General features: G+C 42.7%; 2 protein-coding genes across 2 annotated transcripts in view; one reads left to right on the top strand and one right to left on the bottom strand.

The window, feature by feature from the left end:
* Positions 1-1,333: 1,333 nt before the first annotated feature.
* Positions 1,334-13,533, top strand: slc38a8a (solute carrier family 38 member 8a). Its single transcript, XM_070972915.1, is given in 11 exon segments — positions 1,334-1,376; positions 1,379-1,605; positions 4,367-4,565; positions 5,172-5,328; positions 6,556-6,660; positions 7,807-7,864; positions 10,407-10,521; positions 11,753-11,900; positions 12,192-12,394; positions 12,471-12,522; positions 13,431-13,533. Coding segments are annotated over 11 exon segments (1,410 nt in total).
* A 2,260-nt stretch (positions 13,534-15,793) lies between these two features.
* The window catches only part of necab2 (N-terminal EF-hand calcium binding protein 2), a 118,426-nt gene continuing 107,644 nt past the window's right edge, over positions 15,794-26,575 (bottom strand). Inside the window, exons 11-13 of the mRNA XM_070972633.1 lie at positions 23,875-23,952; positions 22,924-23,015; positions 15,794-21,647 (exon numbers count right to left, since the gene is read on the bottom strand). Coding sequence (XP_070828734.1) covers positions 21,619-21,647; positions 22,924-23,015; positions 23,875-23,952 — 199 coding nt within the window. The 3' untranslated portion in view covers positions 15,794-21,618. The remainder of the gene's footprint in view (positions 21,648-22,923; positions 23,016-23,874; positions 23,953-26,575) is intronic.

Genomic DNA, 26,575 nt, shown 5'->3' with positions numbered 1-26,575 from the left:
ACCCACTGACATCTTATGACGGGCTTGAAAGACCTGAACTCCTCTTCCTCATGATCTCACTCATTTTCAATTTGTGAGATGAATTTTCTGTACTGTTCCTCTACATTTGAATAGAAGGGGTTACACCTCAGTGGGTTCAGTTGTTCTGAAGCACCTTTGATTACATATGCGAATCAACATATTACTTCCTGCTTCGGTCCATGTCCTTCCTTTCCTTCAGAGCACTGCAGGGTATCTGTTACCCTGCAACTGTACTGCAGGAAATTGATTTGTGTTGCTTTTTCATTTTCATCCATGAAATTAAAAGCCAGGAACTCAACTTCACAAGTGAAATAAAGGGATGCTGTATGGTGAACTCAATATGTTTTTGGCTTTTGTACCACCACATCAATTTTGTGCATGGAATTTAAAAGCTGCTGTGCACATGTTTCCACTGCTGGACATTTCAGAGTCGTCTTCTCAGATGAGTAATTGTGACTGCTTCCTCACCTGACAAACTCCACATTGCTCATGATAAATACTGCTAACATTTTGAACCTGAAGTGTATTTGAGTTTTCTTTGCATCCTGAAGTGTAATCAGATGGGTTTCACCCACATACAACAGCATCAGTGACGGATCTGATCTTTTATGCTTGTGTGAGAACAATCTTGTCCACGTGGGACCCTCGCAACTCCCTAAGTCCTCTACCAGTGCATGTGATAGTGTGACCAGCCGGAACAAGACATTCTGGCCCCACACAGACGTCCTCTTTTGTCCCCCGTCCCAGCCCTTCAACATCCTTCTCATACCTTCCCAACTCCTCCAAGTCCTCCTCCAGTTTTCATCAGTGTGTTCTCCTTCTTCTCAGATTATGCATTAAGGAAAACATTTGCTTTATGCTAACTGTGGTAAAAGGCATCAGATGCCATTTGTGGCCATGGTCCCTTACAAATGAATGAAACAACAGTGGGCTAAGAAATTATTATATTTTAGATTTAATTGTGACTGCTTTGGGCACCAGGAGTCCCTTATGTGCATTTCATCTACTGCTGGAAATATCATCATTGTTGATTTTATTATGGCACGCAGAGTTTATCTTAAACTATGGTGAAGTGGACGCGTCTTCATCTGTCTTACTGTGCCATGTATTTTCTAAATATATTTTCATTGATTAGGTAGCATAGTAAGTCCCTTGTGGTCCCTTGCGCACAGTTTCCGAGCAGCACCTGAAGGCATCAGTTGCCCCTCCTCCGGCCATGCGGCTCACCTTGCCCCTCGAGCGGCCCGGCCCTCAAAGCTCAGCAGCGTGCGCGAGGAGTGGTTAAGAGCCCACCGCCGGCCCGCGCGGGTGTATGTCTGTAGCCTGTGAGCGCGCGTGTGCGTCAGTGTGCCCCGCTGAGAGTTTCCCACCGGTTGAAGCATGGAGGAGTTGGCCAGAGAGAGCATCAGTCTGCTGGCTTCAGCCTCAGCCAAGCCCCCGCTGGACGTGACCGCCGGGCCTCGGCTCGGCTCCATGGGGGCCATTTTCATCATGCTGAAATCCGCTCTGGGCGCCGGCCTCCTCAATTTCCCCTGGGCCTTCGAGAGAGCCGGGGGCATCCGCAGCGCAGTCACCGTGGAGCTGGTGGGCATGTTTTTTCTACAAAATAAGAATATAATAGGATATTTCTACTCTACGCTTTGCTGGGTTTTGGCACAGATCTTAAAAGCTGAGGCAGCCAAACTGCGCTTTTTGAAGGTTATTTATCAAAAGTCAGGTAACTTTTTTATATTCATTTTATTGGAAGTTTGTTGTAGGGCAGATGCATCTTATCCAGTGAGGGCTGAGGTCCACTGAGATCAATTAAGGAGATTGTGATCTGTTCCACCTGACAGGAGAGGCCATGTTAGACTTGACCTCAGCACCTTTTACCTTCACTCTGTTCTTATCAGTCTCACTTCTCCTCTGACGCTCACCTCTTTTCTCCCACTCCGTCACTCACATCACTGCAATATTGAAATTGTTTTGGGGATTAACGCTTCAGTCTTTTTTACCTTCATTGTGCGTAACCTTTCCACCTCACTTGATCATCACTGACTTGAAAGCTGTGTGTATAAAAGTTCCCAGACTCACCACAAATCCCAGCATGAGTCTTTTTTTTTTTTTTTTTTTGGCCGTCTCTCATGTGGATGATGGGAATTGTTCTGGGGAACCTGTGCGCTCCAGTTTGTCCGAAGAGGAATGGAGCAGCTCAGTCGGAGAAGCAGAGCATGCATTCCTGTTTCACTTCTTTTTGTGTGACTCTACAGATAAAACCACTGTTCAAGAGTTGCAGAGAAAAATAGAAATCATTTTCCTCGTGTCACCGTCTGCCCTCGTTCTCCCTCCTACATTTTACCGGAAAAAACCCCGAGCAGTAGATACAGAGGGCTTCCGTATATTTCTCTTTTTCCTCGTCTTTTCTGTTTGAAAAGCATTCACTTCATTCTCTTGCCTTCTTTGCTGCTCCTTCCTTATCATTTGTCTGCCTGGAGACTTTGGACAAAATAAGGCTTGAATGTGTTTAAATGTAAATTGTCTGCGTCCTTGATCTTGTCCCTTTTTATTGTCTCAAAGAAAGTCAAAAATTTCCCAACTTTTAATTTGACTCATGTGGTTTCATCTTCATGTCCTCCAATTCCAAAACTGGATGTGAAATTAAACAAGTGAGTTATCTTGACCTGAAACAAAGAAAGTTTTTGTATGCCAGGACTTCCAAGACATTATTCAATGACAATTTGATATTTAATTTGAATTGCTATATTTTTTGCCACTAGGGGGCAGAACATGCTGATAGATGCACAGCCACCACATATCAAAGGATTATAGAATTTTTTTTCATGGTTAATCTGTCAGTAAGCATTTACTTAAATACATTTAGCCACATTAGCATTCATTTACTGTCTTGTCTCTGGCCACCAAGCAAAAGTAAGTCCAATATTTACTCAGCTTTTAGCTCTTGCCTTCGTCTCCGCATATTCTTCACACAACAATCATTTGCTAATGTGTTGTGTATGCTATTAAATTCAATACAGTTCTGTGTGGGTGTGTTAAGACAAAATAAGCAATTTGATGCATCACTTAGACTTTGGAAACTTGACAGGGAATTGTCTTGTGCTATTTTCTTTATTAAATTAATTGAAAACATGATTTATAGCTTAACTGATCATGAAAGTACTGATTAAATTGTCGAGAAAGCAGGGTCGTAGGGTGTTGGCTCATAGAGGTCTGAGACCCTGAAGGGTGCCTTCTCTCTCCAGGGCTTTCGCTGTGAAGCTGGTTTTCTTATTGTTATGGAGGAGACACTTTAGCCTCCACACCTCTTGTTATAGTTGCTCCCTGCTTCTTGTCAGCATATTAACCCAGAAGACACTGACATTAATCCTGATACGTAGCGGGGCTGGAGGGGCAACCTCCTGGGCTGTGAAGGTAATTGCTTGGCTCATCTTTTAGCGTCAAAGCTGAAAGGGTTTGACTGGAAAATTTCAGATGGCCAACCTCTTCTCTTTGATGTTCCATTATAGCAGCTAGAGTGGGATAATATGTACAAGTTAGCCTTGTCAGTGTATGTGGAAAATAGCTCAATATATCTGGAACAATAAATGTTTTTTTGCATTGTCTGTGTAGACAACAAAATCAAAAATTGTTCTCAATCTGTAGTTAAAAAAAAAGGAGAAAGCAGTTTCATTACAGCCACTTAGGAATTTGTGACATTGGCACCATCTGCTGGTCAAAATGTGTATTGTTTTAAATAAGAATCATGACTTTCAGTGTTGATTCCGAAGTAATAGTTTTTATACTCAGCTGCTTTTTAAAAATCAAGTCAAGTCAGTTTTTATTTCTCTGGCACATTTACAGACGGCTGGGTCGCACCGAAGTGCTTCACATGAGAGAGCCTAAAGTGCAATAAAGACAGGAAAGAACCAGGGCAAAAGGAAAGGGTTAAAAGACATTGAGTGCAAGAGTTAAAATAAAACAAAAACAAAAACAGATCATTTAAAAGGTAACTGAAGGATTACTAGGGAACATAAACACTAGCGTTTGAAAAAGCAGACACTAGTCGAAGGCTAGTGAAAAGAGGTGGGTCTTCAAAAGGGACTTAAAAAAAAGACAACTCTCAAATGTCGCTGCTGTTGTCTCAATGAGAGCTCAACCTGTTGGAGAATATTGTTGTGTTTAGGCCGAAGTAACAAGGAGTGTTAGCAGAGAAATCCCAAAGATAATTCAGAAATTGTGTCACAAAATGACATTTTGAAGTTATCATGTCAAATCTTTAGCGCATCCATAAAAATATCAATATCCTGCCTTAAAAATGTGTCCTCTGGGTCTCTTGGCTCCATCGTTCGGCTTTCCTTCACCCCCTCAGGTCTCCCTTGTGTTCCTGGTCAGTGGTCTGATCATCCTGGGCTACTCTTCATCCATCAGCGGCCAGTGCACGTACCAGGCCGTGGTGAAGGAGGTGTGCGGGCCGGCCATCGGTCAGCTGTGTGAGATCTGCTTCGTCTTCAACCTCTTCATCATCTCTGTGGCCTTTCTGGTCATAGTGGATGACCAGCTGGAGAAGTGTGAGTTGGCCTTAGCCCTACAGACTGATTGGTACTTTTTTGTAAAATCTCTTTCCAGCTTTATCATTAATATTCATTTTTGGAAAGAACTTGAGTTTGAACAGACCTGCTGTCTGAAACCTGTAGTGAAATGACTGTTGAGCAGCTCTAATGAGTGAGTGCCAGCCAGTTAATGTCCCAAAATCAGACCAGGTCTGAGGAGGAGGAACCGTAATGTGACCATGACCACTTCTTTAATTGGAATCTGTTGCCTCCTTTAATTCAGATTTGAATCACTCGTTTGTTTTTTCTTTTTTCGTAGTCATCCAGCTCCACTTTCTCTCCGGTCGATTACGATCTCTTTCCTCTTCTTCTGTCTGGACGAATCCTCCATGACCTTGTTTGGCTTTAGTCTCCTCTCAGTTTAAGGGCAGATTTATGTCTGTGGTTTGTTGCATTGAGTGTCACCTGAGTGACACAATGTCCACAGATGGAGGACTGATTTGATATATGGTCTGAAGCAGGTGTTTCCCTCTCTGCACCAAATGAAATGATGCCTTAATGTTCCTCATCTTTGGCACAGATAGTCATGCGTGTCATGTTTGTGCTTTCTCGTTCACCTGTCAGTGTGTGGCTCCCTGTATGAGCTGGTAACTGGTTTGCCGGAGTCAGAGAGGCCGTACCACTTCTACACAGACCAGCGCTTCGCCCTGGTGCTGCTCTGCATCCTCCTCATCCTGCCGCTGTCCATCCCCAAAGAGATCAGCATTCAGAAGTACATCAGGTCCGGTGGCCATTGTCGCATGTTGGAATGCATACATGCACGTCAGCTGTTTGTCCACACACACGTGTATATTTTGAGTGCTTCTTTAACTTTTCTGTTGGGTTTACACTAGTGCTGTCAAAAATATCGGGTTATTAACGTGTTAACGCAAATCAGTTTTAACGGTGTCATTTTTTTTTATCGTGAGATTAACGCTCTTTGTGACCTAGTGAACTTGTAGTTTTTTATAAGCTGTGGCCACTGCTAGTAACGTAAGAAAAACTACAGGATCTGATTGTAAACCGGAAACAAAACAATAGACACGCCCCACGCACGTGTTTGGTCTGGTCTGCTCGCTAGCCGTTAAAAAGTAGGCTAGCGGTTTGTGTGGAAATGGATGCAAACAAGATTCATCTGGAAAAAGTTGCCAGATGGGTCGACTGACAAGACCAAAGTTATCTGTGTGTATTGTTGGTGTGAACTGAATTATCACCATAGCACATCCAGTCTGAAATACCACTTGATGGCCAAACACACGGCGAATGCGAATTCTCCGCCGCCTCCTTTTCAAAACCAGTCGACAGTGGACGGCTTTCGACAGAGGCGTATGGATGCTGTTATGTTCAGAGGAAACTTAAGAAAGGAAAGTTTAAGCCATTAACTGCACTATAGCCTGAGTCCTAGTTTACAATGATGTGCACTTTGTAACTTTTTTGTAACCAAGTATTTATTTTTTTGTCATCTGTGTATTGACAGTGTTAAATTGTTTGAGATTTGATTCATTCAAATGTGAATGTGAAAAAACATTTGCACAGAGCGAGCCTATCCACATTTCCATGTTGATAACACTATTAAAATGATAATTCAAGGGACATTTTGAATAGATGAAAATATACGATTAATTTGCAATTAATCGCGAGTTAAGTATGACATTCATAAGATTAATCGCGATTAAATATTTTAATCGATTGACAGCACTAGTTTACACACAAGAAAATGTGTCAAATAACAGGCAGATTGCCATGAAAGTGTGAATGTGTTTGGAACATTATACATGAAAGTTTTTGAAAAGGCTTTGCTGAGCTTCAGTAGTTAAACCACTCATCTTGCTGCAGTGATGTAAAATTGTATGCGTGTATATAGATAAATGACACCTCCGGTCAGTCTCCACTCATCTGTTGCACTTAAATGTCTCTGGTTTGTGTCATTTCTGCGTGACCCAGGCATTTTGTCCCTGTCCCCTCACAGTGTTCTCGGCACTCTCGCTGCGACCTACCTGACCACTGCCATCATCATCAAATACCACACTATGCCCTCTGTTATGGTTCACATCGCGCCTCTCTACAGCAGTGGGTACGTGTGTGTTTGTGTCTGTGAGTGTGTGGGTGCTTTCCTGTGTGGATGGGGACAAATGATGGGATGCAAGGCTCCCGGCAACCTCCACCAGTCACAGTGGCTACTGAAAATCAGTGTTGAGAGTAGATATGTGTTGTTACAAGCAAATTGGTTCCATCATGAGTGCAATGCTGAGTCGTCCTCCTGTTTGCAGCACTTATTTTATGACATTTTTGGGAACTTCATTGATTTGCTTTCATGCAGAGAGTCATATTTGTCTGTCAAATATGAAGCTACAGCCAGGAGACGGTTATCTTAGCTTAGCATAAAGACTGGTATCAGGGGCAAACAGCTAGCTAAACTTGTTTTTACACTTGCCTTATTGTACGATACGACTGACGTGAATGACTTCTCCCTCTGTGTCCAGTCCTTATGCAAAGCCAGGCTAGCTCCGTGTTTGACAAACAAATGAGTGGTATTGGTCGTCTCGTTTCTTTCTTTGCAAGAAAGCAAATAACTGTGTTTCCAAAATGTCAGACTATTCTCTCAACATTCGCTGTGGAAAACAGTCTGCGGCTGTCAAAACTGATTACAAAATAATTTTCTGTGAATATATGCGTAGCTGTCCGTATTTACTGCTGTGTGCACGATGGAAGCGAGGTGTGTAATCTACCTTCAAGCCTCAGCGGTTTGGCTGGAAATGAAGAAAGAAAATAAAATAATTAGAACAAGATGATAAACAGGAGTTTTTTGGGGTTTTTTTTAAGTAAAGTTTTCCCTTCGAGGCTGTCTTTTCATGTAATAATATACTTGATCACCAGAGCAAGTTCATGTAATGAGGTTGTTTCCAGGAAATATGACATGTCATGAGTCATAAATCTGCTCTGAATCGAGGCCACCAGCACAGATAAAGTAGATCAGACACTGTGCTCGCTCCTCTCCTTAAACCCCCGTGTCACTGTAAAGATGCTCCTTCTGGCTCCCTGACTTCCCCCAGCTGCTCTTGTCAGCTGTGCGCCTGTGATTGACAGATGAACTCTATGGAAGTGTCTCTAAATGCCGTGGCATTATGAATGGTGCCCTAACAATAGCTTAAGTCTTCTTCTTCATGGCATTTGTGAAATCCAAAAAATGACTCTCGTGCCTCCTCCTCTCTGTGTGCAGAATCAGCTCCTGGGCCTCCATGTTCAGCGTCATCCCGACCATCTGCTTTGGTTTCCAAGTGAGTGCATCACTTTGAAATGTATTCATGTAACACCCTCTGAGACTTGTTTAACATGTGCTTGGAGCATTACACTGTGGTAGGGCTGGAGGCCACTGAGTGTGCGGTTGTGTGTGACTTATATATGTTTGAGTGCTTCAGGAGGGGAAAGCTGTTTAATTATGGCTGCAAAATTCTAGAGACATGCATGGAACTACATTAAAACACCCAGCAAGTAATAAGCAGATTTTTCTCACTCGTAGAACCTGTCCTTGCAGTTAGTTTGGGTTTTACAGTATTTGTCCACATCTGTCTGATTTTCTGCCACCAGCCCAAAACAATGGAGGTAAATGGGATTTCAGTTTTGGTGATCAAAACAATGAGAAGTTGCATTTTCAAAACTCAAACAGCAACATCACGTTACAGAAACACCCCCTTATTATAGCAGAAAAACAGGGCTTCTGCTCTACATTCTCAGTCAAGGCCTGAGGATGGTTGAAAAGAGCTAGTTTGTAAAATGTGCAACAGCATTCTGAAGGCAAATGTGATAATTGCTCAAAGTCTTTCTTCCTTTTCTAACCCGAATATTTGGTCACGTAAACACTAATATCCCCATCGAACGGAACATTACTTTGTGTTCTGCGCATGTTCTATTCGCAAGGAATCATGAAGAAAGTGAGACAGAATAGTGTCAAGTACTGGTGGTGGGTCAGCACCAGCCCCGGCTGTTCATTATCCGCCGTGCTGCTGTTGTTGTTGTTGTTGTTGTTGTTGTTGTTGTTGTTGTTTTTGGATACAGGAAGAAGAAGCTGAAATGACGCGCATTGCGTCATGACCTTCTCCGTGCGTCGCTGTTTTGATCGCGATATCCCAATTGATTACCCTGTTTGCTCACGCGTGTAAACGGGTTATTCTGAATGTTTCAGAAACCGGAATATTGACCATAACTCGAATACTGACTGCGTGTAAACGTAGTGCGTGATAAAGGCAAAATACCAAAAAAGGAGCTGGAGAGAGAAGCTGAAATGCTACTTACTTCCACCTCTGCAGGGGGGCAATGTGGCCAAAATCTTCTATCACCTAATTTTAGATCACAGTAATAGTCTGTATGACAGCACAGTAGTTGTTCTGTAAATTCTTTCCCAGACTGGAAACTGGGAAACTGTTTTCCCCAGTTTCCAGTCTTTATGCTGAGCCAAGCTAAATACTGACAGACATGAGAGAGGTATCTATCATCTCATCGAACTCTCAGCAAGAAGGAAATATGTCAGTGTGTTAATCTGAACATGGAAGTCACAGAAACCTTCAGCCATTGGCTGGTTAGTGTGGTTGGGGTCAACAGCTTTGTGCATCACTTGGCATACAGCAGGATGAGACTGGTGCCAAAGGGAAAACACACCACATAGACAGCAATGGAGGAGGCACGTGCTAAAGGTGTTTATGTGACGTGATGATGTGTGCACATCTCTGGATGTAGGCCTCACTGTCAACAGTTTCCACTGAAACTACTTTGTGCAGGAGAAATGGCCCATAATGATATGGAAGGATGCACTGCTGTGGAGTGCTGCGAGCAAACAAATTCACTTCCGTTGTGCCGGGCTGGAGACAGACATTTCAGAGACAGATCTCACAACGCAGACCAATAAAACCAAACATCGGCGTGCTGAGACGCCACTGGAGGCGAAGGAGAAAACGAATTCTCTGCTGCAAACAGTAGCAGACATTGAAGTGATGCAGAGTAGGTTTTCTCAGAAATCTTTTGGACCTGGACTTTCTCAGGAGACTGTTTCAGTGTAGTGTAAAGGTCAGCAGCCAGCTGCAGCTTAGGGCTCAGAGTGAGCTTTTCATATTTAATAGTGGGATAGGGTACAAGGAAAAAGATCATTCTGTCAATCTAAAGCACGACAGACTGATGTGTGACTTCCCAAGTTGCCAAGGTAACCCCTGAGGGATGCTGGCAGGATCTAATAAAAGGAGGGGAAAGTGTGAAAGGACTGATGCATGTCCTCTCACAGGAACACACACACAGAGACACACACGCCCTCAGGGTGAGTGATTGCACTGCAAAGGATTGAAAAGAGACCTGATGAGTTGGGGGAGGGGATGGCAGAAAAGGGGAAGCGAGATTTAAAACCGGGCAATGGCAGCTGGGATCAAGTGGGGACAAGAGTCTGTATCCTGACCTCTGTGATGGTTTAACTTGCCCTATTGTACCACTCAGAGCCCACAGCCTTCATTTAATTCCCTATCTCAGCTCCTCACACCGGCAGAAAGATCATAGATAAGACCTCTGGATCCTCGCCCTGCACTGTGAGCTCCAAACAGATGAGAAAAATCCCGGGGCACCGGCTAGAGAGGCACGCAATCTGTCTGACTGACAACTAGTTCCTATTTTATCTGTTGGTGGATCTGTATTTTGTGTTCTGGCATTTAGAATGAGAGGAGGAGTGGTGCATGAGGTCAGCTGCTGGACTGATCAGATGGAATTAACCTTTTCTGCACAGAGTGCACGTTTTTTGATTTTTTTTTTCCATTTCTTTTCATGTCTGTGTGTTTGTTCCAGTGCCACGAAGCATCCATCGCCATCTACAGCAGCATGGAGAACCAGCGGCTCTCCCACTGGGTCTTCATCTCCGTGGTCTCCATGATCTTCTGTCTTGTCATCTACTCCCTCACAGGTTTCTACTACCCCTCTCTTCTATGCACTTCCTCCTGCGTTGTAATTCCAGTGTAGTGTCAGCACCAGAGAAACCATCAGGGGGGAAACAAAGTCTGTTCTTGCTTTTGATACAGAGAAGTCTGTTCCAGAGGTATGATCGCGCCGCTTCGTCTCATATCAAGGTGAAGCGAGCAGCATGCTTTGAAGGTCGCAGCTTGAAAGTTTCCTCTGTAGCTCCTCTAGGAGCGGCAGTGTCTGATGGTCCACTGCTCCAGTCCAAACTGGAATATCTCAGCATCTATTTGATTGCACTGACATTTTGAACAGATATTCACGGTCTCCAGACAATGAATCGTAATGACTCAGCTGATCCCCTGACATTTCCTCCAGCGCCCCCCTGAGGTTGACATTTGTGGTTTTGATTGAAATGTCTCGACAACCAGTGAAGTGATTTGTCATGAAATTTGGCTTAGAAATTCATGCCCCCCTGAGGAAGAAGTGGAATAACTGTGGTGATGCTCTGACTTTTCATCTCGCACCATCACCAGGTCAAACCTGTAATTTGTCCAAAACCTTGGTTTATGCCCAAATACCTGCAGAAGTAATGCCAAGAACATGATCTGTACTTTGTGTTTAGTGCTAATTAACAAGTGTTAGCATGCTAATTTGCTAAACTTGTTCTGTTTTTCAGAATACTTGTCATTGTTAGCGTGTTGGCGTGCTAACAGTTTGAGCATTTAGCTTAAAGCGACAGCCTCAGTGCAGCCTCACAGAGCTGCTAGCATGGTTGTAGTTCCTGTAGCCAAATCCATAGTACGTTTTAGCATAGTTCATACTGAAGACTAATTCCTAGTAGGTTTTGAATATGTAGTGTGGATACTATTCACCCACAGTAACTACATTAAGTATGTCATATACTGTATACAACTATTAGTATGTAGTATGGGACACAGGTTTATTCTTGTTGCAGCTCTCATTGACAAATTTTTAATATTCTTAGCCTCTTCGTGAAAGGATCAATGCATGCGTCATACCTATGTCATGGTCTATGAACTGATTTGAACATGTTTTAGGCATATTGCCCCACTATACAGCATCCATACGAGTACGTTATGCCACTATGTTTGTGCTGAGTCAGCTCTCTTGGCCATTTTTTGTGAGTGAAAATGTCAGTTTTTCCATTTGGCGTCAGATGCACTGTATCTGTTGCAGAGGGAAAAGGAAACGGCATCCTCCATTCTGTGTTGCAGGGGTTTATGGGTACCTGACATTTGGAAAGGACGTGAAAGCCGACATCCTGATGTCGTACACCGGCGATGACATTCTGATGCTCATTGCCAGGCTGCTGTTCGGAGTCTCCATCATCACCATCTATCCCATCATCCTGCTGCTGGGCAGGTCAGGGATACGGCCGTAGTGAATTTAAATCACTTCAGCTGAATCTGTCAATCTGTCGCTCTATCTCACCTTCATGAAATCACCCAAAGTTATCTGAAATGTTAAGCTGAAGTTTGAATAAAGTTTTCCCACATTTATAATAAATATGACCTGATGTGGACACAGGACCTTTTGATAAATATGAAAAATATTCCACACAACCTCAGTGTTACAAAGACAGTGCTTCGGCTGCATGAAGACCGTCTTCAGCCACGCTAACTGATCAAAAACTTACCCATCCCTGCACATCAGATCGGTGATCCAGGACCCCCTGCTGAGCTGGCGGCGGAGATGCGAAGGCGCCGTGATGGTGGAGTTCGAAAGCCGCAGCCGCTACGTGCTGACGGTACTGTGGATAACAGTGACACTGCTCATCGCCACGTTTGTACCAGACATCAGCAAGGTCATCAGTGTCATCGGAGGCATCAGTGCCTTTTTTATCTTCATCTTTCCAGGTAACATTAGTTATACTGTAGATTCATATTCTCCCAGTTGTGCTACAACAACTTAAACCCTGTGATGTTTGAACAGGACTCTGCTTGATGTTTGCCATGCAGTCTGAGCCAGTGTCCTGGAAGACCAGGTGAGAAAAAACCTCATTTAAATGTTAATGTATTGTAAATATCTGTGTGGGTGGTAACTCAAAATAATACTCAAGACGGAGAATAAATGTAGAATAATAAGTTGCCTGAGTGGGTGTTAATCAGCATTTTGATTCTTTGAGAAACCTTGAACATGGACATTTGAATTCTAACAGCACCTTGGTCCTAGATCTGAGGATGGTGAAGCCTTCCTCTGCTTGTCCATCCAGATGCTTTGACACACATGACAAACGCTATGACAGAAATGTTACCTCCACATATTTGTGGGCTGTTTCTGCCAATTATGTTGCTGCAGACAGTAACGCTCTAAAATGAGCTGCAGGTGAAAGTTTCTACTTATACACAGTAAAGATTCAAACGTGATGTGCAGATGACTGACATGCAGTCACATTCATTCTTACCTGAGGGCTTCAGTTGCTTGGACAACTGGAGCCTGAATGGTGATCTGTGTCCCCAAATCTCAGCTGGGATTGCCTCCAGCCCCCTGCAGATGAATGGACGTTTGCTATTCGCTTGTCTCTGTTGTAGGAATGTAAATCAACAAGTCTTATTTTTCTGACTGTCATCTTAAGCCGGTCTTGTCAGCATTAATGATTTGACAAATGCTGGGAGATTGAAGCATCTGTGCGCTGTTAAAGGTGAGCCAGGTGTGCAGAAGAGACTGCAGGCTGTTCGCCCAGCTTAGAGTGCGGCTATTCAGAATGCTCAAGTTGTATTCACAGCTAAGTGATTATTAATTTGCAGGGGGGCACTGGGGGGCGCAGTGATACCCACATTCAAACCCTGTGGGATAGACCGAAGAGATGACTCGTTTCTTTTTCCACCGACTGTTTGCAGAGATGCTTGCAACATTTGCTGTAGTTGTTACATTGAAGCCTGTCTTCTCCAGAGTCATCCTCACCTTTTGGGGAGGTGTGACCTTGCTATGTGGAGCTTTCATCTTCGGCCAGAGCACCACCATTGCTGTCATGCAGATCCTCGGAAAGATCTGACCCTTCCTCCTCCCGGCTGATCCAGGGTTCTTCTTTTCATGCAGACAGTGGTGCCTAGATTTTAACGTGTACCTGTGGGTAAGCTGAAGAAGCCTCAAGGTAGCGGGCAGGTTGTTATTAACATGTTTGTCATGGTTTTTATTTCCTCAATCATTTTCTTTCTCATCATGTTTCATTTGGCCACTTTTTGTTTATCAGTAGTGTAACATAAGAACAAGAGCTGGATCACTGTACCAATGTGAAGTGAAAACTATAAAGATATGACCATGTGTGCCAAACATGGTGCAGTAAACCAGGAAAGTTTTTTTGTTCAAAGTTTTTTGCACAGTCTGCACGATACCTCTAGAATATGTGATGGAAGAGGCCAGATTGGGATTATTTACAGGAACTGTTGGTATCCACTGTAGAGCCATATCAGACTGAGTTGACAATTTGCTTGAGGGAGCCACAAGGGAGGGGGGAAAGATATTCAGACATTTCTGTACATGTATATTTGAATGTGTGTGTAAATAAGTCTTGTTATATCTATTTTGTGTGTTTAAAAAAAACGAGCTGCGTTCTGATATTAAGTATGCAATGATATGTAAAGTAGACATGTTAATAGTGAATACTGTGCTAATGAAAAGATAATTGAATAAAATCATTTTATATGAAAGCTTTGCTGAATGTGTAGCTGTTTAGTACACATGGAAAATGAAACCTGTAAATGAGGCATCTTCTTCAGCGAACAGTAGCCACCAGAACGACCGAGATCGGTTTAGGATTGCACCGACATAAAGACTGTGGACTTCAGAGTTGGATTTAAAAAGAAGAGGGGTCAAAATCAAAGCAACAGAAAAGAGGAGAAATGTTGACTTTTAGCCCTTAATAGACTAATGGTGTGTCTCAAATCCATACTACAACCCTGACCCTGACTCTACTCAGTTGAAAACTGTACAAAAACAATATATTTAAAGTTTGACCTCGTCAGCTTCATTGAATTTAGTAAATATCTGTTTATTCTGTATTTGATGCAGCAAAATGCTTTAAACAAGTTGGTTCAGGAGCAACTAAAGGCTGGGAAAGATGTGGAACGCTCCAAAAACACCTGTTTGGATCATTCCACAGGTAAACAGGTTGATTGGTAACAGGTGATGGTATCATGATTGGGTATGAAAGGGGCATCAGTTGTTCACAAGCAAGGATGGATAGAGGTTCAGCACTTTGTGAACACATGATTGGATAAAGGATGTTAATACATGAGCTCAGGAACACTTTGGAAAGCTGATGCTGGTTAGCACTGTTTGCAAATTACAATCAGTCATTTGGCAGACGCTTTTATCCAAAGTAACACATGAATTCACACACCAATGGCGCAGCATTGGGGGCAGTTTTGGGGTTCAGTATTTTTCCCAAGGATACTTTGGCATGTGGACTGCCAAGGCCAGGGATTGAACCGCCAACCTCCTGATTGGCAGATGACCGCTCTACCTCCTGAGCTACAGCTGCCCAAATGAATGCATTGTTTTTATTTACCTTTTTGAGGTTGGAGAATAATTCTCTACATTAACACATACCAAAAAAAATCACAGAATACTGTTTTAGCAATTAGTAGTATGCATAAAAATCTGCATACTTAACTATTTCATAGAAAAGAAAGCGCCATGAGATGTCAAGCCTGGAAGTTTCTAACGTCACTACAGATGAAACTTCACAAACAGGCAGGGACGATTCCCAACAACTTACTTTTACTTTGGTACTTCAAGTACATTTTGTTAATAACACTTTTGTACTTAAAATATTGAATGTAGGACTTTTTACAGTGTTGTGGTGTGGCTATTTTTACTTAAGTGAAACATACGAATACTTTGTCAACCACTGATTTCTCTTCAGCTGTGAACATCTCCTCTTCCATTTTGCATTGTTTTGGAGGAGAGTAGTGCACATCTACAGCACACTCACACATTCTGCCACTTTCCCTGCACACCTGATGTGTAAAATCAGTGGAGTGCCCCTTTACTGAGGCTGTGTCACACACCCTTGTTGGATTGAGATCAGGTGAAATGGATTATTTAGAGCTTTTCTCATTTTAACGCTCATCAAACTATAAACATTTGTGAATTGAGGATTGACACGCAGGATGATTCCACTTCCATCAGAACAGAAAGTCGCAGGATGAAGGGAAGTTCAAATTAATCACAGATCTGCCAGAACCTCTCAGCATGACATGAGCATCGGTGTGAATCATTAGCAGGATTTAAAAGCCACAAAGCACAGTTTTCAGTTTTATACTTTTATTGAATTGTATCACTCTACATCGTCTAGAATTTCAACAAGATATCCTTTAAAGACCAATAATATAATACTTGCATCCCTGCAATAAGTCTCTACACTTAAGAAGAGAAAGCTGTTTTACTGAAACATACATTAAGAATTAATATTTCATTAAACATTGCCATAAAAGTGAATGTTCATTCTTGTATGCCACTCTAGTCATATATATATTTTATATAATAGATTTTAGTCTCTGTCTCCTTCATAGGAATACTAGAAAAGAAAGACGGTAAGAAATGCACAAAACCCATTGAAGAGTAGCATGGCCTAATACTACAGCAAAGAAGTTACTGGACATTCAGTTGACATGCACTCAGTTGAGGGATAGAAAAGAACACAGTCATAGAAGGGAAGAGTCACGGCCTTGATCAGTTCGGCAAATTCCTGATTGGCCAAACCTTGTGATTGACTTCCTGTCCACCAGCGTCCCTCCAGCTACAGAAACTGACACTGCTCGCATGTTTAATCATCCCATGTTGCCAGGAAACATCCAGTCAAGGCCTGTTTCACTACTGTTCAAAGGCAAAACTCTTTCATTGTATGACAAAGCACAGGTTGCACTGAGGAGTAGGAGGATAGAAAATAACAGGTTGCACAGTCTGTGGGACATTCAGGAATGTATCAATAGGAAACAGTATTGGCATTTCTGACAGTTCACTCACTATCTACCTCATATACACAGCCCAACCAAGCTGGGCACAATGTACAGGAAAGAAAGCCTCCATTAGAGCATGTGGGCTGCATTCAGCGGGGCGCTCGAGTACTGGAAAACTATGGCTATCAGTATAGTAAGTCACTGACACGTAAACATCAATCCATGCAATATGGCTTTATGTTTCTATTCAGTATACAGCCTTCTCTCCAAACCAGACTGACACAATTTGAAGTGGCACAGGAGTGCAAGTAGTATTTTTTTTAAGAAGCGAAAGGTTAAAGGTGCCCTGTGGAGCTTTCTTGTGGACAACCCACTGTGCTGTGTCCTGAGAAGCTGAGGTTTCTGAGTTTTAACCGCTGCAGACACGCTTTAAGAGATTTAAGGGAAGGAGTGTGACAATCAGTAATTTAGAGTTAATTACTGCTGCAAGTCATAAAAGAAAAAAACAATAACAGCAAGCCGCAAATCTGAGTGGCCTCAGTGTAAAAAAAGCTGTTTAAGCTATACGGCTTAAAGCCATGGACGGCTTTAAAAGTAAGTAAAAGAATCTTAAACTGAGCTTAATAGAGATCCAGTGTAATCCAGCCAGCTGATGCATTCAGTGTGCGTCAGGAAGCTTGCTGCTGCATTCTGCACCAACTGCAGACCAGGAGCAAATAAATAATTAACTGCAGTAATCAAGGCAGGATGGAGGCACGAACAACAGGCCATAATAGGATGTCATGCACGCTAAAATATGTTGCCTATTGATTTCCGCTGCTGAGAACAGGAACGAGGATTCAGAATGAAATATTATTTTTCCATTTTTCTATCTATATTTGCACAAATTTAGGGTCCAAAATGTCCATATTTTTCACGTCAATTCAAGTTTTGATTGTTTCACATACAGCCAATGAAACAGTGAGTAAAAAATGAACATTTGTCTTCTTTAAATACTGATGGAAGTCTCGCAGACCATTATGATGTTGTGTTCCTCTGAAACTGCTGCGGTCGGCAGATCTTGTGGGAACATCATCACACATCAGTGTTATCTGCAGGTTAGCTCCAGTTCAACTGATCCTGGGGGCTTCGCACTCATGTCCAGTTTAGCACTCAGCTGCATTGTAAACATCCTTGAGGGTGTGTTTAATGTGTGTGTGTTTAATATATTTTCATCCTCGTAAAACATCTGCGAAACAAATTTTCTATACTTTGAATCCTGCATTGTTTACACCCATGTCCTATCTAGCTGCCTTCGTCTTTCTTTGTGCATTGCTACATCTCGTGCAGCATTTCTTCAGCAAAACAGTATGAAACTGCAAAAATGTGCATCCTGTTACGAACAAATCAGGGGCCCACTCATGAAAACATTGCACCATCGTGCTAATAGTGGATAAAAGCTCCACAAGAAGCCTTTAACACAGACACTCAGAGATTAGTAGAGACATTCCACAGATAAAGCAGCGACGCCTTTGCATGCCTGTTCTATAAGCCTACTGTAAAATGTATTTCTGGAACAATACATTGAATAATATTCAACACTTCCACATTCTGCACAGCCCTGCCCTGCTCAATGCAGTCCAGTGCTCTAAGGGGAGGGCACGGTGCTGGATCGATATTGGTATCAGTGTAGCTGGATCCCCACTCACCGCTACCACAGTACTGGCAGATGGCAGAATGTCATTCACAGATGAAAATAGAGAAAATAAAGCCAACAGTGAGGTGGATGATGAGGGATGGCACCTTTGAAAGTATAGAGCTATGACGAAAGAGTGATTCATCAACAAACCTTTCACCAGATAAACGGCAACACTACATATCTCTAAATACTCTCATCATACTCAACAACCTCTAATATACTGTCACAATACTCACTCATTTTTACATTGTGCTTCTGAGTGACAGTCTGATGATTGTTTTACAGGGGTGGGTTTATAGTGGTGTTAGGTGAGCTGTCTGGGGGATTGACTCTGGGCACGTTCACCTGAATTTGACCTCAGTTCGTCCCAGCGTGAACGGACGAGGTTTCATTTTGAAACAGGGTGAGATTTGCTGCAAAGATCCAAGAAAGATCAGAGCAGCTGCAGAGGTAGGTCTGATCAATGTCCGACAAATCCACCAAGAACACAGGAAAGGCCAAAGGCAGAAAATGCGGCTGAGATAACGCAAGACTTAATCTAGATTGAGTCAATTTGTCTACCTAATCTTAGTGTTTGAATATCCCAGCATGGGTTCGGCTGAAGGAAGGAAATGTTTCCAGTTTATCTTTTGGAGAACATGATCACATTTGTGTATAATTTACTGTCAAGAATTCAATCTGCTTGTATTTATTTGGAAAAAAAACTGAGGCCAACATGAAAACTACTGTATGCAGAGTTGACTGCGATCTTCTTCTGAGCCACACAATTTTGTCACTGGTCACATGACAACAACATGCTCATCAGAGCTTCCAGACATCTTATTTTTTGAGGGACATCTGATCAGACCCTTGTCTCCTATAGTCGGGGTTAATGGTGACAATATACTATATGATCATTGTGTGTTACAGATATTAATGCTGAGCTACAGTACGCTAAGTGATGTGAAGTCCTGTTTCAAAGTCAACATTATGTCTTTGTATCAGTAACATGACGATGCAACACAAAAGTGCTGCTGTGTAATCTGATGCCAAGAAGTCAACGGTGCAAGACGGCTATTCTGCATTTCCCCGCTTACTGGGAGTTTCCGTCACATCAAAAAAGAAAGTCATCCTTTGAAAACCCCCCTCCAAAACCTCCTCTTCCACATGGTGATGTTTAAGGCTTCATGTTCAGCGTCATTAAGATGGGTTTATCTGCCTGAAGTTTCTGATGATAGCTCTTCTGATTCAAACAAATTGTTACAAGAAGCCGCAGTGCCTACAAAGCGACTGCCACTTCCACTGAGGAAAAATTTGCACCATAGCACTAAAATATGTCAATAACAAACAAATATAATCATAATAGAACAACGTTTTTATATGTACAATCTCTACTAGACTTACACAGCTAATATAAGCTACCCATCGCCAATTCAGACAAGGAATACACAAACGAAAGGCGGAAATGAAACAAACTAGCTGCATGGAGACCAGTGAGGTGCTGCCTTTGTCTCTCTACTTAGTCTCTTCTGTCTCAGGGTAGCAGCAGACTCTCGTCTAAGTCAGAGATGATCTCTTGACAGCAAAACCGTGTTCATCTCACCTCTTACATGACCCTGATGTCAAAGCTCAGTGACTCAACTCCTGAAATGTTTCTAGAAATTAAAGCTACATGAAGAAATCGCAATCACAAACTTACAGTACCCAAATATTTGTGAAGACTGACATCTTTTCCTAGACTGAACTGGCCCTCTCCTATTGGCTGGTCTTGGTTGCCGGGCGGCGTCACCATCTGATGTACAGATATGATGAAGATGTCGAGCTTCACAGAGGTTTGGGTTGAGGGTTGTGTTGCTCTTTAAAAACCTGTGCTGTGTTTATTCATGCTAAATGAGTTCATAGCATCACAGACATTACTCCCACAGCAGCCATCGTACATTAATGTACTTACAGAACAGACAAATGGATCTGAGGAGTCTGAAAGGACAAAGGTTTGTATTTAGAGGTAACATAAGAAAATGGAAAGTTGTTGCAGTCATTCACAGACCAGTGTAAATTAAACGTTTAAACCTAAAGCTACAGCCGTAGCCCTGGTTCACTGATAGCAGCGTGCAGAGGGAGGCGGAGAGAGAACGCTCTTTAATATACAGGGAGGCCTGTATCATCCAGGAAAACACTAGAGTCAGCGAGTCCACAGATCAATACCAATTGTTTCTGAAGCGGTAAAAGAGTTTTTTTGTTTTAATCAAATGTGTTTTAAAGCTGCCCGGCACGTTATATCTGCCTTCCTTGTATTACTCAGAGTCCTTCAAAGACTTTTTTTTTCCCTCTCTCCAAAAACAGGAGCTTGCAAAATAAGGGCCGTCTTAAATTCAGGCTAATATGACGTTTGGCCTGTTAAAGCCAGTCTAACGGCGCTGCTGATGCTGAAGATTCTCTGGGAAACTTGAAACCTGATCAAAATGAAGAGCCAAGGCTGTAGATGAGCTGTCACTGCCTGATCTGAGCAGTGTGTGTGTGTGTGTGTGTGTGTGTGTGTGTGTGTGTGTGTGTGTGTGTGGTTGGGGATTGGTTGGACGACCCATCAGTCAGGTGTTGGAATCTGACCTTCATACATCAGATCAGGTGACACAAACAACAAAACAGCTGCAGCTAGCTCTTGTCTATATCAGTGCAGGAACTGTTAAATGCACATTTTGTGCTTATTCATCTCTAAAAATCCATCCTCTGCAAGGCCATCATGGTTTTCACCATAATATGTACAGTGTAGATTTTTTGACTTAAACCCAACTCACTTGCTCTGACAGCTAGCGAGGGAGCTCGCTAACGTTCAAGCTAAATTCAAGCATTCAGTTTTCCTGAGATTGCAAGCTGATCTGGCAACAGTCAGTTAGACCTCAGTTACTCAACATGGTGATGTGAGTTCAGATTGGCTGATGTGAGAATAATGTCCAAAGCTTTTGATGAAGAAAAAGAAAAAGATTAGAATAGTGTGTATGGGAGCAAATGTGGAGTGAGCAGCAAGGCTACTATGAAATAACATCTAAATAGATGAGCTACCTGTGGTAAGTTCAACCCGAACAGGAGTGAAAAAAGCAGCATTCCCAAATGCACTACTCAAAACCAGTAACTGCTACATGAAAAAACTCAACGTCAGGGTCCTTGCTACATGACAAACTCCACTTTACAGTGGCTCAAAGCTACTCGAAACATGAACATGACATAATCCAATATCTTGAGCCAGCAAACTACTACGGTGAGATGCAAATGCATTTAGTAATCTCACATTGTAAAATGCACTGTTCAGTTGTCACTGCAGTTGACACCATTCATTTGCACTGTGTAAACATGTACTTACAAAAAGTTGAGGAATGTGAGGGTTGAAAGAGGAGGGGGTCGAGGAGGGGAGGGGTGAGAGCGTGTGAAACGCAGGGGGGAAAAGGTTTTAGGGTCGGAGGGGAGTTAAAGAGGAAGTGGGGAGTGTCCAGGAGTCTTGGCGTGTAGTTGAATATCTTCATGCTCAGTCCCTGTTCACACTGCACCAGGCGGCTGCAAACAAAGAGAGAGACGAAAGTGAGAAAGAGAGATTGAGAGAAAAGAAAATGAGCCCCGGGGGGGAGTACAGACAGAAAGACGTGCGAGGGAATGGGGGAAACAGATTGAATAGAGATGAGGAGAAATTTGGCAAGGCAGAGAAAGACAGAAGACAGAGAGTGATGGAGGGAGGCGAATGAGGAGGGTGGGGTGAGGAGAGACGGATAAAAAATAAGAGTTAGACAAGAAAAAAGTACAAATGGCCGTCTGCCAAGAACTACATCAAGTCACTGACAGTCTGTGCTTCAGAGCGTGGATGCATGCCGGTGTCAGGCGTCTTAAATGGTGCCAGGCTGCTTTAATTGTTCAGTGCATCTGAGCTTCGAGTAATTACACAGGCAGCCATAGTGACTGAACACTAATCAGCTTCTCACGATTATGAGGACACTATTATCATTAGATTTCTGCTCTGTAACTGTGTGTTTATACATCATTTCCTTATTTTCGGTTCCACACTGACTAACTTCTACTCCGTTCTACTGTTTTCTATTCAGTGCTGAAATGTTTAATAATGTATTACCCACAATTTTGATAACTGGTTCATAAATTAAGTCATATATCAAGAAAAAATGCCAAACATTCACTGTTTCAGCTCCTCAAATGTGATTTACACCTTCATTATGTTGAATATCTTTGGGTTTGGACTGTTAATAAGTAAGTTTTTGAAACATCATCTTGGGCACTAATTAATTAACAAATAAAGAATGTCCTCCATTGAATTAGAAGTATGATCAGTCACAGGAGGTCCTGCAACAGAATACTAATTCAACAATTTGTTCTTCTTGATTATACTGATAAGAACAATATAAAAATCACTTAAATATCAAATATTGTGTCATTTTATATATGTTTTTGGTTAATATGCTCCTGTTTGATCAGACACAAACCATTCAGAGTAAAACCACGTCTTAGTTATGTTAGTGCTTCAGGTGTGATCATCAGAAGTTATTAGTTAATTTGGTTTTGTTTTACTAATCTGAATCTACAAAGTAACTAATGCTATGAAATAAATGTAGTGGAGTAAAATATTAAGGGAACCTAAAATAGAAATTCTTGTACTGTACTGACTGAACTGCAACTCTCTGCTGGGCACATGCTCGTGTTTCAACCTCAGACTCAGATTTGGTGTTTAATTTTTTTACACTAAGCTCATCTTGATGCCTAAAATGACTGGACCGCTCCTTTAATTAATGCTAAAAATCGTTTCACCCTGTAGAACTTCACCACTGACCTGGCACGGCTACAGAGGACATGGACTCCGGCTGGCACAGTGTATCCACCTTCACATGCTGAAAGGCTTTGTTGGGGGCCGACTGGAGGTGCCTGGAATCAGAAGGAACGGTGAGCGAGCACGCACACACACACACACACACACACACACACACACACACACACACACACACACACACACACACACACATAACACACGTACATGAGCGCACACATCTGCGCAGCGACTCACAAACGCAGCACACATAGCCTCCAACCGCTTAGCACGGCCCTTAGCCTTTACTGTAAGAGCTGAAATATTAATGGCGGTGAGATGCTGGGAGCAGTGGAGCTGAAACTCAGATCAGCAGGCAGCTACATCAGCAGCCTCTCCTCATGCCCAGCACCAGCACCATCACTAAATCATGATGACCTGACGCACCTCAAGTGCCTCAGCAACTCCAGACTGAGCGAATGGTTGAAGTACGCTAATTAAATGTGAATGGAGGAATTCATCCAACAGGCTCGAGACAGTAATGGAAGAAAAGTGAGCGCTCTCTTTATTTGGCGATCACCAATCAATGTAAACAATGGCAGCAAGGAACGGCATGCTCGGCTCCAAAAAAACTTCCAGAGGAGCCAGAGTGCTGACTCAAAGGCATTTTCAGAAGCAAAATGAATGTCCACACTCAGTAATGACTTTCAATACTTTTAGAGTGGATCAGCATTGGGAATGAAACAGTTTGCCACAATGAGCCTTCCTCAGCGTTTACAGATGTTTCACTCTGCCTGTTGATTTGTTCCCTTTTAGTCTCACCACCCCTGCAGCTGCATCAGAGGCTTGTTCACACGGGCCACAGAAAATCAAGACGCTCTTAATACTGGCATGAGTGGCAGATATTAGCCAGAGACTTAGGTTTAACATTGAAATATCATTATTTTTAAGTCCCTAAAGCCGTGATTGAAAACTCACCTCTTCCACTCCTCCTCTCCGTCCCAGAACTCGTAGACGACAAAGGATAAACCATCCGGCAGGCGCACCGCAGTCACACTGGAGAAGAGACGGAGGAGAGGTGGCGTAGAAAGTGAAGGGTAGAGAAAGTGAGTAATGAGAGGAGAGGAAGTGGATCATGGAGGGGGGGAGGTGGTGAGAAGAAAAGATGTACACAGTAGATTGATGGTGTAAGTGATGTAGAGAGGGGAAAGATAGATTAGGTGCAGCAGAAGAGGGAGTAAAAGAGAAAGATGGAGAGGACATGAGGTAGTGACAGAAAGAGGAGGAAACAAAAGCCATGACAGGTGTACATTAAAGACAAATTATGGACATGACAAAGACACAAGCACACAACAACAGTTTGGATTTCAGGGAGAAGAAGGAGGTGAGCTGTTTCCTTCATCCTGCACAATATTGATGTCGTAGCAGTTCACACCAAAATGAGGGCTTGGAAATTGCATCCCATCTACACAAATGAAATGTGCAATAGTGCAGTGGAACAGTGTGAGACCAGGTCAGTACAAACGGAGGAAGCCGGATGTTATTGGCCGGTTTTCTGAGGCACTTTAGAGGGTACGCTTTGCTGTAATGAACAAGGGCTGCATATTGCCTCTGGAACAGCATGAATGCATTTAGGTGGGGGTTCAACAAGGTGATGGAAATAATCCAGGGTCCGTGTTCACTTGATAGAGTCACTCAGTTTTCACAGCAAGTGCTGCGTTTAAGGGCTGCAGGGGTAAAGCGGAGCCGGTGTCATGTTGGAACAATCTTGACACGGTGAGAAAATGTTGCTGGAAATGTCCATTTGACAGAGGGGAAACGAGACCCCGGCAACAGTATTCTGATTTCCAGAGGTAGAAAAATAGTTCTTAAAAGTTAGTATGCGCCCACACGGATGTGAGCGTTCCACACCTCATTAAACCACAAGGGGGCAGCACAACAACATGTAACTCAAGAGTGACATTTACCCATTGAATAGACACAGAGTAGCGCTAGCGTTTAGGTAGAGTTGTGTTGGTGTCCGTTCTCCTCTTAGGACTGTTTTTGCTCTACTTTTGGTCTCCAACCACTCCTTAGCGGAAGAGAAATGCGCTTTAACCGTGAAACTCTTTGTTCACCAGCCAGATGCTAACTTTGCTTATGTGTCACTTGGTGCTGAGCAGGTAAACTAGTGGATTTTTAGAACTTTTTTACTGAAAACAGCAAACACCTTGATGCTAGCAGCATTAAACCACCAGCCCGTACCACCCTGGTATCAACACATGACCACGTGTTCCCTTAGCTTTGATTTTTGTCTACTTCTGGACTGTAATGTACTCTCATTTCAATGTTTACAGCTGATAGCGGTTGAAAAATTCAAACATGGTGCTCCACTGTCTCATGTAGCATTCAACACAGCATTCAGCATTAGGTGACAAAGAATATTTTTTATGTGATGAAGACTTTAAATCAGTCAAAGCTTTTGATACAACACTGAACTACGTGATCCCCATGAAAATAATCTGTCCTGAAACACAGTGTTCAACAAAGGCCTCTAACTTAGTGTCAGTACAAAGTGGACAGCAGCACCAACGCGGTGTCATCCTATTTTCATCTGACTCCAGTCCATTAGCTGCACCTGCCCGTTCTGTAGCTTTGTGGCTCTAAACACATCAAAGTGAGCGCAGTGGAGCAGCTGAGGTTGTGTTTATGCAGATCAGGCAGTGCAGTGAAATTCTGCTACTTGTTTCAGCATGAAATTACACTCACATTTATGCCTGCTCAGGGTATCTGTTACCACAAACACAACTTTCATTCCAATGTTTCAAGTGTTTTCGTGGTGCAAGCACAGACCTCCCTAAAAATCACACAAAAAAGTGCTGCTCAAAAGTTGACTTTTGCCTTTTTCACATTGATATATTTGTAATCTGGTACCTTAAATTTATGGATACATGACCTTTTGTGCTTAGCTGGTGAGCTAATCCACAGAGAGTCTGTACAGGGAACGCAGGTGGGTCAGAACAGGCATCCTCCTTCACGGCCACAGACCATCGGACCATGGTTAATGCTGTACCCTGCATGTTGACTGCATCTCCCCATCAATTAGATTTCTTTTTTCCATCTGTTAGTGAGCCTTTGAGTTGAAATTACTTCGTCACAGTACTGTATTTGACAGTTGTGTTGAAGTGCAATCACAGAGCCAGGGAAAGCTGAGATGTCAGCAAGAATTGCTGCTGTCAGCTGTTGTCCCAATTGCAATCTGCGCTGTGTCCTTCACCTCAAGCTCAAACTCCCAAGTAGGTGAGTCCAAACTTCTCGTCACAAAGTTGTGTCTTTCTCTGAGTAACATCTGAAGAATCAAGAGCTGCTGAGGTCACTCGGAATTAAACAGAGAGCTGCTGTAATTGGCTCATTAGCTGGACTGGTTGGTAGCATGTGTAGCCTCATTAAGTAAAATAAAAGCAGGCGTTGTCTACAGTGTCTGTGTACTGTGTTTCTGCATCAACCAGCAGCTTTGTGCCATAATGAAAAATGCTAAATTTCTTTCTAAACATTTCTAGAATGAAAAAAGGAACGTACAGCTAATGCATGATGAGTGAGATAGGAAATGCTCTGTTCATGTTCGATCTGGAGGTGCTACCTGGTATTCACTGGCTCTGGACACTGACAGATGACTATGACCAGCGACATGTATAATACT

The sequence above is a fragment of the Chaetodon trifascialis genome, chromosome 10, assembly GCF_039877785.1.
Source record: "Chaetodon trifascialis isolate fChaTrf1 chromosome 10, fChaTrf1.hap1, whole genome shotgun sequence".
Lineage (NCBI taxonomy): Eukaryota > Metazoa > Chordata > Actinopteri > Chaetodontiformes > Chaetodontidae > Chaetodon > Chaetodon trifascialis.
Note: the sequence above shows the minus strand (reverse complement) of the source record. Positions and strands in the feature narration are given on the sequence as shown.